Raw genomic sequence first — 19,563 nt, forward strand, 5'->3', positions numbered from 1 at the left:
AATAAAAAAGAAGTATTACAATTGTACAGGGTGTTGGTAAGGCTAGATCTGAAGTACTGGCTATAGTTTTGGTCCCTATTATATTAGAGGCTGTCCGGGAGAGATTCATTAAGGATGAGGGTTGTCCTATTATGGACTGTTTTTTTAAAAAAAATGTTAGACCTCTACTTTTGGAGTTCAGAAGGATGAGAGGTGATCTTACATGTTCAGATATTTTCACTAGGAGAGTCTTGAATGAGAGGACACGGTTGTAAAGATAAAGGGGCAGAGAATTAAAACAGATGCATAAGAATTTCTTCTTGCAGGGGATGGTGAATCTCTGGAATTCTCTACTCCAGAGGATTGTGGATACTAGATCACTAAGTAGGAGGTAGATAGATAATTGAAAAATTGGACCATTGAGGGCTATTTAGAACTGGCACAGAAGAGGAGTTGAGACCTGGGGCAAATCAGCCATGATCAATATGATTGGTGGGGCAGACTTGAGAGGCCAGGTGGTCTAATTCTGCTCTTTTTTTGTGTGTGCTTGTATTTCCTTTGTAACAGTAAATACAAGGTCATTTTTATTGTCACCATGCTGCATAGGAAGACTAGATGTTTTGAGGCAAGTAGTCAACAAATGTTTCAAGTTTATTGTGCAGAAAAGTAACTTAAATTTAAAATTCTCCATCAATCTTTGTGTGAATTTTGGTCACAAGTCTGAATTATGCTAGTTGCTTTGAGTGTCTAGTAACAATAATTCACAGCAGGCAGTGTTTATAATAATAAATTCTAGACAGAAGGCTTTGGACATGTATAAGGGTTCATTTCCAAAAGGTGAATTTTATTGAAGCCATATGCATGTACTATTTCATTTAGTGCTATGATCATTGGTTCCTATTCAATCATTTAACATGCCCTGTATGAATACATTGTATTCTGCAATAAAATGAAAAAAATTGTGGATTAAACAAACTTTGTACAAATAATATTTGTATTCTATGGCTTCATTGTATGAAGAGGTTACGACGGTGGTAAGATGCTGGCTAATTAGATGAAGAGGAGGAGGATGGATTGGTTGTGTGCTGCTGTCAAAGTTGAAGGTGCTGGAAATTATTCAGCCTTCATTATGATCTTGTCCAGGGAGGACTGCAAAGCCAATTTTGTCAAAATGAAACATTTGCTCAATTAAACTTCCCCATCATAAATTATTTCAACTAATCTTTTTGGAAATTTCTTGGCTGCCTTCTCATCAGCGTCATCAGTCTCACTACTCAATTTCACATTATGCAAAAACATAAGAGCCTCAAACCAGCAAATTCCCCCCACACCCAAGATTTGCTGTAAGTGTTTCCTCTGTTTTACCCTTAACTTTAACTTCTGTGTAGAGACTTCTAGCTGCCTTCTAGATCACCTGAAGGCTAAACATCATGCAGCATTGATTTTGATTCTGCATCCACAGTTAATAATTTTTCCATTTCCAAAAACACTTGAGATCATTGCTTTGTAATCTTGGTGGATTTTATTGAACTGATCCTTTCACATGTTCTGTATTTGTCCTCAATTAATTATTAACAGTGGGTGTGATTAAATTCAAAACATGTTGATGTTTGTCTGTATAATGTTGCAATATCAAGTTTTTTTTTCTCTAGCCTGATTACATTATGTATCCTATCACCTTTTGGGCTTGATTGCAAGAGCAAAAGCTGAAATTGCTTCAACTTACTAAGCAGCTACATAAAGGGTGATCCCAATTGATTGTGACATGAAAGATCACTGCATAATCTATTCAAGTAGGCACAAGTAGTTCCAGCTTGTATGCATGTTACTGTAACAATCTGTTTAAAAAATGCTATTTTATTAGATACAATGTTTTCATTTTTGTTTGTATTTCCAGGATGAAGCTAATAAGAATGGTGGAAAGTGGATTATCCGTTTGCGAAAGGGGCTTGCATCACGTTGCTGGGAAAATTTAATTTTGGCAATGTTGGGGGAGCAGTTCATGGTTGGAGAGGAGATATGTGGAGCTGTTGTTTCAGTTCGATTTCAGGTATCCCTCTTATGGAGGAAATTGTTTGCCAGTTTTGATTTTGAAGCCTGGTATAATGTTAACTCTCAATAGTCATTGTGCTTTATAAAACAAAACTGAGTTATGTTAAAAATATTGCTTAAAGGTGTTTGGACATTTTGGGTGAGCTCAAAGTGTGATTGATTAATATTTAATAATATTGTGCTGGGACGGGCAGAATGTAGGAATTAAAAGTCAAAAGTAGTTTAAAAGTACACCCAACACTTTTGGCCAAATTGAACATTTTAGGCATGTATGTTAATGGACTGTTTTTAATATGTACACATTTTAGAAGTGAAAGCTGCTTAACCAGTTAACCCCAATCCAAAAGTGAAACAAAGTACATTAAAGTGTTTACTTAAAAATATTTTTTACACTGGAACTTTACATGTTTTTAAGTCCGAGTTTCTGTGATCTGACCTGAAAAACAAGTTGTTGGCCAAGAAAGTTTATTGCTGTGGAAAAGTTGAGCAAGGAGCTTGTGCCTGTTTGTTCTGGTGTGTTTTATATTTGAAATCAGGAATGAGTTGCATTAACATCATGTGCCGCATCCAGCCAGCACCAGTTGTGGTTTTTAGTGTTTTCATGCTCATTTGTGGGATCTAATTTCTGTGTTGACTGAATTGCTGTCTACAGTTCATAAAATGGAGGTGCCTAGTACCTGCAGCCAATGAAGTTCTTAATATTTTTGGAAAGTTCATAGCTGTCAACATTATTTTCAGACTTTGTATTCACTGTGCATGTTAAAGAGGATCCCTATATCGAGGATACTAGGAAGCTCTCCTTTTCAGTTATGAAATTTCAGTGAGGGGATGTGACCGAGGACATGAACAACAAAGCCCTAAGTGTCTGGATCCTGTGCCAGGATAAAGTTTAATGACTGTATGCACTTAATCAATTTTGTTAAACAGATTAAGCAAATCCACCATCTCTCAAAAAGTGCGCCACTGCATTCAGCTGCCTAACATTCTTAAGCCCAGCACAAAACTCAGACTCAAAATGATTCCAGCAGTCTCACTCATATCTATCACTTTTTCCACATTCCCAATTATCATACTATGTAGCTACATTATACAGCAATCAGTAAGTTACCGTTTTCTCTTGTATGAGAAGGTGGCACACAACTGTCACCAACAGCAACAGATTAATGGTGGCATTACTCTGTGCAGTGGTCTGGAGAAGGTGGTGTTGGTCTTTATTAGGGTGCAGGCATAGATTCAGTGATCGTTGAAGATAAGGTAAGTTTCTGTCTTGCATAATCCACCTCAAAACCCAGCTTGCCCTCATCCAAAAATTCCTTCTGGTTTGCAAGATCAAAAGTGTTTACCCTTTCCTTGCTCTCTTTCTCACTATTATCACTACTTTATATTATGTAAGACTTCCCTTCTGCTCAGGGCCTGGCTCTAAATTAGGAAGAAATTGAAGATAGTTTGTCACTCTATCAGTTCCTTATAATCACCAGATAGCGTCACTACATGGTCAGTAGAGGGCAGTTTTGAGTCACTCTTTGCATATTGAGTTACTATACCAGGCATGATTGATGTGTACCTGGGTGAAGGGTGAATTATGAACCAGCTTCCCGGAGTACAAGATTGCACGCAAGTTCTGCTCCTGAGAATTTGTGGCCTTGCAGCAGAAGGCTCATTGATGTGTTCATTAGGATGCCTTGGTGTTGTCAGATTTACCTGAGAGAAATATTGTAAAGCATAATTCATTCCTTATAATATCAAAAAATGGTTAAGAACACTGGATATAGCTTTGGTAGTGAAGACATGCTCCAGAATAAGCTACTCCTGTAGCCAAGCTATTTCCTGGCATTTACAAATCTCTGTGGGAACAGCAGTGTGGGAAATTGCCCAGGTATGTCCAATTTACAAAAAGTGGGACAAACTCAATCTGACTAATTATTGCTTGAGTTAGTCAACTCTACCATCAGCAAAGTGATGGAAAGGTGGTGTTAAATGTGCTGTCAACCTGTAGCAAATATGGTACTATGATTCACAAAGGGCAGCAGGAATAAGCAAGTACTTGCAAACTGGTGAATCTAACATCAGTGGTAGGGAAATTATTGGAAAAGATTCCAGGGACAAGATTAATCTACACTTGAAAAGGTGAGGATTACTCAAGGATGGTCAGCATAGCTTTATTAAGGGAAGATCCTGTCTAATTGCGACTGAATTTTCCAAAGGCATAATTAAGTCTGTCAATGAGGGTAATGCTGCTGATGTAGTCTATGTACACTTCAGAAAGGCTTTTGACAAGATCCCATGTGGGAGATTTATCTAAAAGGTAAAAGCCCATGAGATCCAGGGCAATTTGGCAAATTGGATCTAAAATTGGCTTGGTTACAGCCAGAGGGTGGTGGTCCAGGATTGTTTTGTGATTGGAAGCCTGTGACCAGAGATGCAGTTTAGGGATCAGAGATGGGACCTTTACTGTTTGTTATATACATTAATAATCTGGATGTCAATGTAGGAGGGATGATTAGTAAATTTGCAAGTGGCACAAACATTGGTGGTGGTGTGGATAGTGAGGAAGGTAGTCTTTGGATACAGAACAATATTGACAAGTTGCAAAGATGGGAAGAACAACAGCAGATGGAATTTAATCCAGAAAATACGAGATGAAATATTTTGGGAGGACTAATAAATCTGGGATATACACAGTAAATGGTGGAACCATAGGAAGTACTGAGTAACAGAGGGACCTTGGTGTACATGTCCCAGAATCCCTAAAGGCAGTAGCACAGGTGGATAAGGTGGTGAACAAAACATATGGTAAATGTGCAACTACATAGAAAAAACTTAAGTTAGGCCACAATTGGAGTACTGTGTGATTCTAGTTGTCACATTATATATAGGAAGGATGTGATTGCACTGGAGAGGGTGCAGAGGAAATTCACCAACACTCCATGTTACTTGGCATGGAGTGTATCAGTTATGATTAAAGACTGAACTGGCTGTTCTTGGTGGGGCGAAAGCTGTTTTGAATGTCCAAAATTATGAGCAGCATAGAAAGTGTAGATAGTGAGAAACTTTAGCAGATGTGTCCATTACAAGAGGGCATAAGCTTAAGGTAAGACGTAAAAGATTTATAGGGGATTTGAAGAATGCCTTTTTCAGCCAGAGGGTGGTTGAAGTTTGGAACGCACTGCCTGAAGGGGTGGTAGATAAGGCTTTGCCACATTTTAAGAAATGTTTAATTGAGAAATTGAAAAGCTGTTGCATAGAGGTCTACAGTAGTGTACTATATGGAACCAACCATTATAATGAAGGAAAGGATGGGCTTCTAGCTCTGCACACAGGTCAGAGATGGAGTCCTTAAAAATTCTTTCTTGGGATCTGAGTGGTGCAAACAATGCTAACATTTATTGACTATTCCCAAATGCTGTTTTGAAGGTGGTGGAAATGAACGTTGCACAATCATCAAACATCCAGGAAGGTCAATGATAAAGCAGCTCAAGATGATGGGCTCTAGCATATTACCCAGGGGATGCCTCAGGGCCGGGAAGATAATGGTTGGTTCCATAGAGTACATGATGCAGCACCTGAGGCTAAAGTCTGTGTTTTTAATAGTGAGCAGGCAGAAGTTACCTAGTGCTTAGGTGCTGTAGCAGATTCCTGCTAAGAAGTTCCTACTGCTGCCATTATGGAATTGGTATTATCTGGTACTTTCATAGCATAAACATTCCTTGATACTTATCAGCTCATGCTTCAATGTTGTTGGATCTGTGATCTGTAGAATTAATGGTATATGGAAAGAGGGCAGGAAAGCCAGCAACAACCAGCAGTCATAATGTGCATGCATTTTACAATGCTGTCTGTGGTCCAAACACCTCAGGACCCACTTATCAAATGTCAAGAATGGAAGAGAGCTCAGATTTGCGGGGCTGCCAAAGCATCTGGGAAGGAATGCCTTGAAAGTTTCAACTCTGACTCTTACTTCTGACGTAAATGCCCTTGATTCCATCCCACAGCACACTGCTGCAGTCTTGGCACTACCCCAACCTGGCAAGTATTTGAAAAGGCCATCCAGTAGTTGACAAACAAGGTCTCTCGAACAAATGAAATCTCTGCTCAAGTTCTAATACATGGCAGAGAAGCAATTCTGGTACAAATTCATGTCCTCATTGGAGAGGGGGGAGAGCATATTAGTGGATCTCAGCTCCTGTAATTATCTCCATCTTTAAAAAAGGAGATGAATCCAACTGCATTAATTATAGAGGGGTCTCCCTGCTGTCTGCCACAGGGGAAATCATTTGAAGAATTCAGCTTCTTCCAGAGTTGCAGTGTGGATTTTGACCATCAAAAGCAGAATGGACATGATGTTAATTGTGCGACAAATGGAAAACAAAGGATGATATAGGAAACCTCCCAAAGACTTCGACTCCAACTGAGTTTATAGAGAATCCTTCTCAAATTTGTCTGTCCTCAAAACGAATTCTTCACCATCCTCCTTTTGCTCCATGATGACATCCAAGCCAGAGTTCTTACTAATGGATACATTATAGTATCAATCTTGGTGCAGAGTAGGGTTGAGCAAGGCCATGTCATACTAATTCTCTTCAGTCTTCCTTGCTACAATACTTACCCTGTTTTCCCCGACCCCCACCCCATCACCCATTTCCAATAACCGCCCTGCTGTCTACTGAACATGAATGATTGTATAGATCAAAGATACAGACAACCTACAGAGCACTGAAGAAATCTTACCAATGTTGCATCCTGTAAACTCCTCCAAATCCAGCAGCAGGATATACATACCAACATCTGTGTCCTCTTCAGGCCATCTCTGGCTTTGAGACTCTGATCATACTTGACCAACTACAGTGGGCAAGCCTCATTGTCTGAAAGTCACCTATTCTTCATATTGTTATATCTGCTTGTGGTTTGATACTCACTCCTATGAAGAACTTTTTGATATTAATGGTGCTATATAAAGGCACATTGCTACTGGTTTGATTTCAATGCTGTTGCCAATGAATATATTACCAGAACTCACTCAGAATTCTCTTCTATTACTAGGAGGATATTATCTCAATATGGAATAAGACTGCAAGTGACCAAGCTACAACAGCACGCATACGGGACACATTGCGACGTGTTCTAAATTTACCACCCAATACCATAATGGAATACAAGACTCACACTGACAGTATCAAGTGAGTATGACCTGTTAGCAGAATTGCTTGGTACGAAACGTTCATTGGCTATTGACTTCAATATTTTTAATTTAACATTGTGCAAAAATGCACAAATTGGGTCATGTGAGGAAAAATGGAAGTAAGTAAATGGAAACTCTGTTACACATTCACGTCAGTGGGATCATGGGCAGAGAGGCAGATGGTGAAATGAAAAGATTTGATAGATACACATTGATGTTTTCATTCTCCTAATGTTCACTCCATGTTTTTTTCAATCAAACTAATGGAGTGTTTTCATTTTCTTTTGTTGTAATCCATTTCAAATCACCAGCCTGAAGGATCTGAGGTTGCAACAATCATTATTCACTTCATTTATGTTGCTTTGAATGTAACTTTTAATCTGTTATTAGATCTTGTAAGCTACAAGTATAAAATACATATTTAAATAATTGACCAGAAACTTAAAATGTATTATCAAGATGGTTCAGGTGTTTTCATTGTAGTTCCTGGTAGTACTAGCACAGAATGTATTAATGTCAGAAGAAACTTCAGCCAAACTGGAAGGACAAGCATTATTTGGAATAGGAGTTCCATAGTCCTAATTAGCTTCATGGTGGATGGTAGCCCCAGTTTAAAAAAAACTGCATCTAACTCAGTACTAAATCCTGTTACTCCAGAAATCATGGAAACATTTATGGGGAAATAGAAATAGTTGTTAGTAAAGGATGTAACTAGGCTGAGGCATATTATTATTTCATAGCTAAAGTTATTTTACTCTGTGGCTTTTGCATGACATATGATTACGTTACTGGTGCTAAAAGCCCAAAATGGACATTTGATCCATTTTCTAACACCTACCCAATAACCACAGACTTCATATTCTATGTTAGAAAAACCAGAAACTGAAGGAGATTGAAAGTATGGTTGACAGTGGATAGTGACAGTTGACAGTATAAATACAGAAGATATACCCACTCCTAAGTCTGAAAATAATATTTTAATATTTCCTTCCCTAGAGTTTCCCTCTATACCATTCAACCACCCTGGCTGTACTTTATTAAGACAGCTAATATAGTTAAACCAAAACTGATAATTCATGAAATTTTTGAACTGAGTTTAATCCAAATTTGACATAAGTGATGAAGGTAAACCTACTATTGTTTGCCTTCACTCATGAAACTGATCAGATATTCACTCGTGGTTTAAGAAGAAAAACCCAAACTGGCCATTGATGATTTTGTAAACCATGTCGTGTGCAATGAACGCAGCCTTTGTCATGTTGAAATGTAAATTTTTGATTTTAACTAAGTAATTGTACTATAAAGTGGCCTGAAAATCTTGTACTTAATTACATGAAGTTTCTGAGTGCCACAAGCTATCATTGCTGCTTGGTATAAAATTTGGCCTTTAGATAAAGCCAATTTTATTTTTGTGTATTGTATTTTCTTTACCTGAATACTTCAAAATGAATGGGATTTAAAATAATTAAAAATTACTTATGAATCTTGATTTTATTTGATTCTTACACTCGTTAAAGTTTTAAAAAAAATGGTTTCCTGTCTGAGAATTCTTGATTGTGATTAACTGCTCGGCCAGTTTGATGACATTGCACCTGCTGGGCCTCAGGGTTCTTGCTGAATTGACAGCAACAGGTTTCCAAAACAGAAGTACTTCTTGCCACAGAGATCAATAGATCTTTGTTGGGAGTGCTTCAAGGTCAGCATGAAACACCATCGCTTCACTGCGGATTCTGAGCCACTAGTCTTGTGGCTTTCCCATTGTATTACCCACAGTGATCTTGAGGACTGATTTTTAATATTATTACACTTTCTGGTGAGCCGTAAAGACATCTTTGATAACTTCCCAACCTCTCTGTTGTTAAACAATATTGAATAATTTGTCTAATGAAATAATTGGCTTAAAGTGGCATTAGTGTAGAAAGCTTTGTTGTCAATTGTATTGGCCAGATTATTGTACAAAAATGGTTTTTGAAGATATCTGAGCTTCACCTGATTTTTAAGCATTTAATGAAATTAGGGAAAATGGATTCAAGATTGCATTTCCTTGAGGTTCTAATGCTATTGAGATGTCCTGAAACTAAGTACAATTTTTACATGTTTTGGAACTGGCATTCTTGGTCAAAAACAGTTTTGGATTGATAATCAGAAATCATCTTTGTTATTTTTGCAAAATGTGATTGTGCCAGTTTTCCAAACTTAATATTTGTTAATTAGACCATGTACATTATTGCTTCCTGGTCCCTCACTTCACATTTTCTCTTAAGGTTTCACCCCAGGTTCTCTGACGATGCTTATAAACACAGTAAAGAAATATGGGCATAATCATGTGAAGCAGTGATTTTCAAAATGGGTGCTTGGATACCTGGGTCTAGCCAGAATTTCCAGAGCTAATTTTGTTAAGTACTGCCGTTCTCTCCATCCCTAAATATTCAACCTATTCCAATCAAGTACTTCCCTGCTCACCACTCTGCATATGATGCCAAAGGGTTTGGATGTTTATGGCTCCAACTGCTTCCCTTTTCATAAAATAATTATTCACTGCTGTGGTGAATGCCTGGAATGGAAGGCAGGCACTACTTGATATGAGTAGAATGGGCAGGAGGGGAGTCAAAGAATAAAAGGCCTATTTGCTCTGTTTGAAGAATGAGCAGCTTTCACCACTCTCCACCACTTTCCTTATGTCCACCATTTAATCTCCCTTCGTGCCAGGATCAAACCCAGATTTCGTGATGGAAGGAAGAAAAACAAAGTGAGTATGCGAATCATAGGCTTCAAGTCAGTTCATTAACACTGGCCTTGACACAGGTGTGTTACTTGAAACTAGGAGAAAAATTGGAAAGCCTGAAAAACTTTGTCTCCATATTGAATACAACAAATACCTCATCACAGCTGCCATTTGACAACAGACTCTGCAGTGAGAAGCAGGCACATCCATTTCACTGATCTGTAAGTAAATACCTATTTTCTTAAAAGCATTATCAAAGCATCCTTTTTACAGGTAACCATTACATATAGAGTATTGATAGCTCAGTTGGTAGAGCATCAGACTTTTAATCTGAGGGTCCAGGGTTCAAGTCCTTATTCAGGTGCTGACTTTACAACACAAGGTTTACATCCTTAATCAACGCCAGAAACATCGCTGATCGTGTTCAAGATTTCTTATCTATGGGCGGCACGATAGTGTAGCGGTTAGCGTTACGCTATTACAGCTCCAGTGACCCAGGTTCCATTCCGCCACTGTCTGTAAGGAGTTTGTATGTTCTCCCCATGTCTGCATGGGTTTCCTCCCATATTCCAAAGACATACAGGTTAGGAGCTGTGGGCGTGTTATGTTGGCGCCGGAATAGTGGCGACACTTGCGGGCTGCCCCCAGCACATTCTCTAACACAAAAAGACACATTTCACTGTGTTTCGATGTACATGTGACTAATAGATAAATATCTAAATATCTATATTATATGGTATTATTTAGATGGAGGAGCTGACCCATTTTGGAAAGGATCCTTCACTAAAAGTTTTGACAATCACTCATGTAGAGCTATGTCCCTTTGTAACTGGTTATTTAATGCATTTAACCCCTTGAGCCTGTTTTGCCATCCTTAAATAATGGCTGACCTTCAGCTTGACTCCTTTTATCCTTTGAGTTAGGGCATGATCCTAGAGCAGTTCAGAAATTGATGTCGTGAAAGCTTTCCCCTCGATTAGAATTTTCCCCTATAATCTCCGCAGAATTCCAAACCATCTATCTGTGTCATCAAGTCCTACATGAACCACAACCATTTACTGTCCTTTGTACAGACTTGTAGCTACCACAGGACGTCCTGAATACTGGCACCTTAGAAGTTTTGTACAGTTTCAAAATCTAGATCTCGTCAGGTTAGAAATTATCCTCCTACCACAGAATTTGCTACCATGTCTATTTTGGTTATTTGTCCAGCGCTTCTTGTGATGTGTAACTTCTGTGCTTGAAGTGGTATCACCTTCTAAGCAGTTTTGTTTATTGATACCTTGTATATAGAACTAATTCAAAGACCCATCACAACTATTGTATCATCTCCACAACAGCATACCAAGATTTTACTCAATGCCATCTCATGAATCTGCACCACCAGGGTTCAAATAGGGAGCAGCACAATGACCTACATGTTGTTTTTAATCATACACACATTCCCTAGGAGGTGCATTGCCAAAATTCTGAAAATTTCCATCTAAAAGCATTGCAGCTATAAGTAAGACCTTCAAATTACTGCAGCATTTCAAGGTAAATATTCCCATGAGGGCTAGCACCTTCTCAGGAAAACCTTGGCTCCTTGCCAATGATGGATGCATTTCAAACAAGGTAAACATTTTCTGCCATGGAAAGTGATCCAAATCAAATTTCTGAAATGGGCGAGGATGCAGGTAAATGCTATTGTTTGAGTTTGAAAGCTCTGTGGCTGTATTGCTTTAAAAACCAAATGATTTAGGTGCATTATGTTATGAATATTAATTTGTCCAGGAAAAACAGCCTCCTTCCCCATAGGTGATTTCATCACACATCTTCATTGTGGCTTGTAATGTGAGAACTGTTTGATAGTGGACAAAAATTGATGAAGTTAGCTTAGATTTTGCAATTGTGACAGAAGTGAAATTGTTACACTGTCAACTTTAGAACCTATAAATGCTTTTCGCTGCATTTTTAAAAAAGCTCTGGAAATATTATACTTTGCATTAGGCTGTTTTTTTTTAAAGACACAAAATCATTACTGCCGAATAGTTCAGTTTCTTTTTGAAAGATAGCTTTTGCGCTGGTGAATTGTCATTCTTACAGATATTCTTGCAAAATTCAACAATGCTTGTTTTTGAAGTTTGAATTTGCTTATGTATGTTCCAGTCACTACTTCGTGATTTGTAAAATGGTAGTTAAAACTTCAACTTGTTTGTTGTCTGTAAGAAATCTTCAGTGTGACTGGCTGCTCAGCCTGCTTGAAGACTTTGGTGCTGCTGGAGATCACTGAGAACTGGCGCCTGACATGGAAAAGGAAAGGCCATGTCATAAGTAGCTAAACTCTTGTGGCTTAAAACTTGTGAGAAACAGATAGAAGGGGTTGAATCCACATTTCCTTGGTTGCAAAAATGACTACACTTCAAAAGTACTTCATTGGGTGTAAAGTGAATTTGGATGGCTTGAGGTTATTACAGCTGCTTATATAAATACAGGTCTTTCTTTCTACCTTCTGCATCTGCTCTATGAGCCAATAGATATAAGATATCTTTATTAGTCGCATGTACGTCAAAACACACAGTGAAATGTGTCATCAGACTGTTAGAATGGAATCTATCTTTGCTAAGTTATTTTAGTTTATGTGCCGCTAATTAATCCCATTAATAGAGACGAGACTGCAGATGCTGGAATCTGGAGCAACACACAAAACGCTGGAGGAACTCAGTCCATGTTTCGGGCTGAGACCCTTCATCTGGAGTCTCAACCTGAAACGTTGACTGTGCACATCCTTTCATAGATGCTGCCTGGTCTGCTGAGTTCCTCCAGTGTTTTGCATGTTAATCCCATTAATAGTTTATTTCCTTTTTAAAATCTCACTTTTATCCCAAAGGTTTCTCAATTGCTCAACTAGATTATTCAAAGCATCTTAGTTTAAATATCCTGACATGAATTGCCCAGACTTTTCTGATGGTTGCAAAACCACAACTCACCTTCTTGCTTGGTAGGCATTCATTTTAGCAGATCTTCCAACTGCAGATTCCTCAACAAAACTTCTCCCACCTCATCAGCAAAGTCCTTTGTAGTGCACAACTTTCTGGGTGTATCGGCCATCATGGGGCAGAGCTAGAATGAGCTCAGTCCGCAGATGCTGAAAAACTGACAGCCAGCGAAACCTCACCGCTGGTTTAGCTGGCTGTCAAAAACATTGAATATTTAAATGTCTCTGACATTTGGAATCATTCAAGAACATATAAATGTTGATAGAAGTTAAGCAAATAATTAAATCTAAATTATTTTTAAAAATGTAGAAACAGTTTTAAATTAAATTTACTTAAATGTTTTAATCATTTAAATTACCTGAAATGTGCCTTTCTTCCTCATAGTTACTTCTTTGTATTGAACTGAAGGATTTGCCGAATCTCTGTTTCAAGTGGGTTTAGAACATGATGGTTGAAAAAAAATTTTTTTAAATTACAAGATATACTGATTCAGCCTCTGGCATATGTTCAACAGGCATATTCACCAGTGCTGTAAGTGTCAAAACTTGCAGGATGTTAATGCTCTACTATGGTCCTTGAGGAGTCCAGCAAAGAGATGTAATCAGCAAAACCTTAGTGAAAGGCTGTCTTGTAGCTACTTGTGTGTCCTTGTGCAAATTCCCAGCTTCCTAACAATTGTACGGAAAATGCTGGCTAGCATTTTGCATGGAAATCTAGGCCATTGTGTTCTCTGGGACTAGGTTTGGAGTTTTGGGCATCTTTAAGCCCAGCTTTGAGTGGTTGAAAGTTTCTTCCCACTACTTAAAGATTAATTCCCTTTTTTGAATGGCAAGGATGACTGCACACCTTGCTTGGAACAGTTTTGTCTTTCATTGGGCTTAAAACATTCTGGTTCTAATTCCAGAGGCACAACATAACACCTTTGCCAACAACTGATATTTCCTCTGTACTTTGCTGTGTTGCAGGATTTTCTCCATATTAAACCTATTCAAAAGGTGCAGGTTGTAACTTGCTTTAAGGTATTGCATAATCTTTAAATCTAAGGAACAAATTTCCCATTTCACTGTATGGAAGATTTTATTGTGACGTCACTTTCTAGTGTTTTAAATGTTGCAAATTTTTTTTTGTTCAGTGCATTGATTATGTATGATATTTGATATGATTCTCACAACATAGCAATGGGACTTGTACCAACAGCAAGAGAAAACTGAACTGGGAGATGGTTTCTTGGGTCTACTGTTATTCAGGAAGTACAGGATCAGATCATTCAGTCTTGAGAGAACAGATGTCAATTATTTTCAAGTGGGATAAGTAATTAATTGATGATATGTGAAATGAAGTACAATGAAACAATTCACAAAATACTAATGTCTAGAAATTTAATGGCATTTCCATCCTCAATTTTTTAATAAAATTTGCAATTTGGATTGTTCAATTTTTATTTGCAAATATCATTGTTTACTTTTTATATTTATTTAGCTTGAAAGATGATGTTGACATAGAGAAAGCAAGTTCTTAATTTTCTTGAATGTTTAATTTATGGTACTTTGTGCTCTAGTTGACTGCAAGTGCATGTAAATTCAGTACAGCCGATAGCATTTCACTTAAAATCAGCTGTAAGCATGCATTCTGATCATTGTCTGCTATTTATTAGAATAATGAACTGTATTAGGTAAGCCATTTGTTTGAAAGCGGATGAGCATATGAATTTCACCTTTTGCTGAAATTCCTATCCTATCCATATCCCATTATTAAGCAAAGTTCTAAATTTATCAGAAATCAAAACAAAAAAAAACTGTAGGTGCTTGAAATCTGAAGTAAAAACACCACTAAATACTGGAAATACTTAGTTCTGATGAAAGATCATGGACCTGAAAAATTAACTGCTGCTTGATCTATTGAGTATTTTCTGTCTGTGTATATTTATTATAATGCATTCACTGTTGTTATCTAATAAAGGACAGAAATTGTATTTCATTGTCCTGGCTTCCTTGGAAGTGCAGTAGAATTTTAAGTTGCTGTTCCACCTGACTGTGAGGCAACCATAAAATATTTAGTGTCTATTTCTCTAGCTATTAATGTTGAGATTTTCATAATCAAACTTTCCATAATCATAATCAATTGTTGAACAGTAACCTCCTAATCTATCGTGCACACTTCCATCAAGTCTATTTAAATCATGGTAATTTATTCTGAGATTTTTTTTTACAGTAGTTTTGGTTAAACCATACAATCTATTCTCTAAAATATTGGGACCTAGTCTACAATTTGTCCTCTGGCAGCAGTGACTTATTGTTAGTGACCAAAAAAATAGCAATCCTTCTGAGACTGTACTTGATTTGTGATTTGATTTACAAACCAACAGATTACATAATTATTACAGTCTGTTGTTGGCTTAATGCAGGTTTATTTGTGTGTGGTGCTTTTTGTTCAACATGTTTTGGTCAGGTTGAAATTTACTTTTGATACTGACCCATGAGAGCTTAAAGTTCTTGACATTCTAAGAGTAAAAGATCAGAGTCATAAAATTTATAACACAGTAGGAGGCAAATTGGCCCATTGCAGTATTTTCAAAGAGAAATGCTTGTGTTGCAATCTCATCAGATATGCAATGTAGAACCACATAAATTGCTACTTGTGTTTTGTGTTGCCTTCCTAAGTTTTGCTGTTTTGTTTATAGATTCAGATAAACAGATTTGTAAATCACCTAGACTAATCCTCAAATACATTTTAATTCCTGAATGAAATGAAAAGAATAAGGGATTTTGGTAATTGATCTTTTATTAATGTAATGGGCACTAACCACATTATGGATATTTTAAATGACTAATGGTAAGGGAATCATTGTTTTCAGCTCATACCTTAATTTTTCTGCAGCATCAGCCATTTACTTCCTAGCTAGTTTACCTGGCTGTAACCCTTGATGGACAAAGAAGATCTGAGAAAAATAGTAATGAAGACAAAGGCATGCAAAAATCTTTTCAGTAAGCAAAAAGGGCTCATCATAACCTGCAGTTGTTGGAAATTTGCATGAGTGCATTTTTCTTAACAGCTGAGCATGTTTGTGGAGCAAAATATGTGGACATGGACTTTAAAGTTGAACATTTATAACTGGAACCCTTCAATTAACTCCTTTTCCTTGGACCAAGTTTTAAGCTAAATTTGCCCCCTCACTTTAGGAGGGGAATTATAAGTGGAAAATTGCTTGAGAAGGTATGCACCAATCCAAATTAACTCACCAGCTGCACATTTCATAACTGTGTTCAGAAAATGACAATACACCAATCAGTTCCTCACTGATGACTCCACCATGCTTTGACCTCCTATGTCTTCAGTGTGTCATTTTCAACTTATTTAGGATTGGGTTATGTTTCAGTGCAGCCAATCAACACCACTAGGGCCTTCAAGACAATTCAGGCAGTAATTGTGGCATTGTTCAAGTATCAATGCTTATGATCGAGGAATATCCATAAAGTCAGTAGTGGGCCCATGGGAAGTCCACGGCAGTGAATATGCAGATGCTAAATAGGTACTGTCATGAAAAAAATTACACGTTTTTTCAGTGGACATCTATTGATGTGTCCATTCTAAATGTGCTAATTGGTCTCCATTCTGAGATAAGATGCAATTTTTCATTGCATTATTAGACTCACAATGGACCGTATGAGCTAACTGCCGTACCAATAAGATATTAAATGTTACTGAGTTCTTTAAGGACTAGCCTCATTTTGACCTTTACTTAATGGCTCATTGCTTCCATGTCAGCAGATTGCAAAATGTCTTGTCCTTTGTGTATGCTAGCCTTGTATGTTTTTGTTTGTACTATTTTAAAAATTCATTCATGGTATATGAACATCATTGACAAGGCCAACATTGCAAATGCCCTGAATTGCATGGTCACTTCAGGGCAAAGCTTTAAGTCTGGAGTTGCATATAAATCACTCTAAGTATGAACCAAGAAAAGCTTCCTTAATGATATCATAAAAGCAACTGGATTATTATGCCAATCCTGATAGTAGATTTTTATTTCAACTTTATTTAATTGGTGTGTGAGTTCTGCTTGCTAGCTGTGTCAGTGACACTTCCCATCACGTTGCTGATCATTGAGAGTAGGCAGACTGGACAGTAAGCAGAATGAATCTGTCGTTTTTGTGAACAGGACATACCTGGGCCATTTTCCACATTATTGCGTAGATGAGTGTATTACTGTATGAGAGCAGTAGCTCAAAATCGTTGTGATAATGCACATCCAAGGGAACTTTGCAACAGGATAATGCAATCATTAAAAATTGAAATTAAACTTTCACGTACTAATTGTTAAACTTTTTGCAATTTTGTGGTAGCTATTACTTACAGACTCATGGTATCATACTTTTGCCTAGCTGCATCAGGAAGTAAATTTACCACACTTTTTTTCTACTTTTCAATAAACCATCAGAAAGTTGAAGTATTTGTATTACCCCAAACTAAAGCAAAAACATCATTTTGAGGTGCCATCATCACCAGCAGAATTGTATTCCACTACAGTCACATCCTCAAGGCCCACTCTACTAATAACATCAAACTTGGGAACTATTCCTAGTTCAATAAGCAGTGTAGAAGATTATCCCAAGAGCGGGACAAATGAGGAATAATGGGGATTACCACCACCTGAAAGTTGCCCTCTATACAGCCTTGGAAATATCTTGCTGTTCTCAGTTATTGGACAAATGTTGAAACTACCTATGTAACAGTACTGTAGAAGGTAGAAGACTTTTGCATCATAGAATACTGTGCTGCAGTGTGATTTGATCATGAGTTCAAGCCTTTGGTTTATCCCCTAATTTATCCCCTATCATTGCTTGTCTAGTGGCATTGGGTCTTCTGGTCTTTATGTGTTTAACCTTAAAATGTAGTTTTATTTTAACATTCAGAGGATAGATGTAATCATACTTAAAAGTGAAATGGGAAAGAGGACATTTATGCAAGCACAATTGGAGCTTGTGACTCTTAATTGTTGTGTATTTAATTCCAGTTGGTATCTTGTGTTTAATTTGTATCTTGATTAACTCAGTCTAGTTATGTTTTAATTTTGGATAATACAGATATTTCAACTTTCTGATGGTTTACCAAGAAGTGTGGCAAATTTACCTTCTAATGAAGCTGGGGCCAAAGTAATAATATCATAAGTCTGTAAATAAGTTACCAAGAAATTGCAAAAAGTTTAACATTTAGTACTTAAGAGTTCAATTTCAGTTTTCAATGATTCATCAGCACTGCATTATCCTATTGTAAAGTACACTTAAATTTGCAATTTTCCTGAATTGTGGAAAAAGTTTAACTCTTGCTGTTCAATAAGCAGTGAATATTAGAACTTGAGGGCTTTTTTGAAATAAGACATGCTATTAAACTTTTTATTTTGGACATTGAGAGGTGTTACAGGTGCCATTTTGGCAGAATTCTTGAAAAGATAGCCTCCAGAAAATCGCATTGAGAAAGTAGTGGAGAGGTTTAATTATTATAATTTTTTTTGTAAAATCTCTTGTTAATGATATTTGTTTTCCAGAATCCTATTTTAGAGCATGTGATTGTTATTGCGTTCCATTTTGGATGACTTCTGAAGTTCTTGAATGTACAAAATTAGATCCTTTAATTTTTTTTTTAGTTCCTGATCATGCTTACTGTATCCCCATTGTGAATTGCATTTCCATGCGCTCTCTAATTTCTTTCATTATAATCTTCAACTGGATATTATTTATATATACACAAGTGAATGCTGAATAAACCTGTGTTGTGAATGACATTAAGATCAAATTGTCCTTGGGTAATTAGAAACATTTGATTTTGGAATTTTATTTGATTCTGAGGATACCTTTCTCTAAAGTCAAATATGAATTTCAGTGTATTAGTTTATAATCATCTTGTTTAACTACACAAGTACAGCTCACATTTTAGATGTTATTTTTTTAGGATTTGGCTAAAATTGTACTGATGATGACCTAACACAATGTGGTGTTCAATATCCTTTAGTTTAAGGAAATTCTGTATGGACTCTTGTTCATAAACACATGTTTGTGGATAATTCCACTTTCTTCCCTAAAATTTAAATTTTAGATGTGGGAGAAGTTGCTGGAGTGAGGTGGACATGGGAGTGTGTGTATTGTGAAGGATGAAGTTAAGAAATTCACTTAACCAGCAGGCGTTCCATTCTGGTGCTATGCTGGGAAGACCTTGGTGCCTTGGCACTGTTCAATTGTGTTCACTTCTGGGAAATAATGATGCATGTTCTGCACAATATCCCAAAGGGACATGGCATAAGAAATGGTGACATTGAATGTGTCCCTAATGTTAAAATCATGTTGGGGTGCAGGGTAACTTGCTACCAAAGATTTCCAGGGTTTGTGACATCCCACCCTCACTCCACTGCAGAATAATTATCATGTTTCACTCTGGGGGGCGGGGGGTGGGGGTAGCACATTTTCAGATGTATAATGCTGAAAAAATACATTTAAATATTGAACTTCTAAATAGGTCTTTTTCCTTCCATGTAATTTATCCTACAGATACTTTATATTGTCTGCCCTGTCTTGCTTTGACTCTGATTTGGAGTAATTTTCACTTGAGATATTCCTTTAATATGTTTTTATTAAACAAACCTGGAATGCTATACC

At 37.1% G+C, this 19,563-nt stretch overlaps 1 protein-coding gene across 5 annotated transcripts in view; it reads left to right on the top strand.

The window, feature by feature from the left end:
* The window catches only part of eif4e2 (eukaryotic translation initiation factor 4E family member 2), a 63,058-nt gene that overhangs the window by 18,627 nt on the left and 24,868 nt on the right, over positions 1-19,563 (top strand). For 2 of the 5 annotated variants that reach the window (XM_052017902.1, XM_052017901.1), the window contains exons 5-7: positions 1,877-2,029; positions 7,072-7,208; positions 10,035-10,156. In XM_052017902.1, coding sequence (XP_051873862.1) covers positions 1,877-2,029; positions 7,072-7,208; positions 10,035-10,110 — 366 coding nt within the window. In that variant the 3' untranslated portion in view covers positions 10,111-10,156. Of the gene's footprint in view, positions 1-1,876; positions 2,030-7,071; positions 7,213-9,919; positions 9,960-10,034; positions 10,157-19,563 lie in introns of those variants that run through there. The other 3 variants (XM_052017903.1, XM_052017905.1, XM_052017904.1) reach the window with 3 other exon arrangements.

This window comes from Pristis pectinata, chromosome 6 (assembly GCF_009764475.1).
Source record: "Pristis pectinata isolate sPriPec2 chromosome 6, sPriPec2.1.pri, whole genome shotgun sequence".
In the NCBI taxonomy this organism is placed as follows: domain Eukaryota; kingdom Metazoa; phylum Chordata; class Chondrichthyes; order Rhinopristiformes; family Pristidae; genus Pristis; species Pristis pectinata.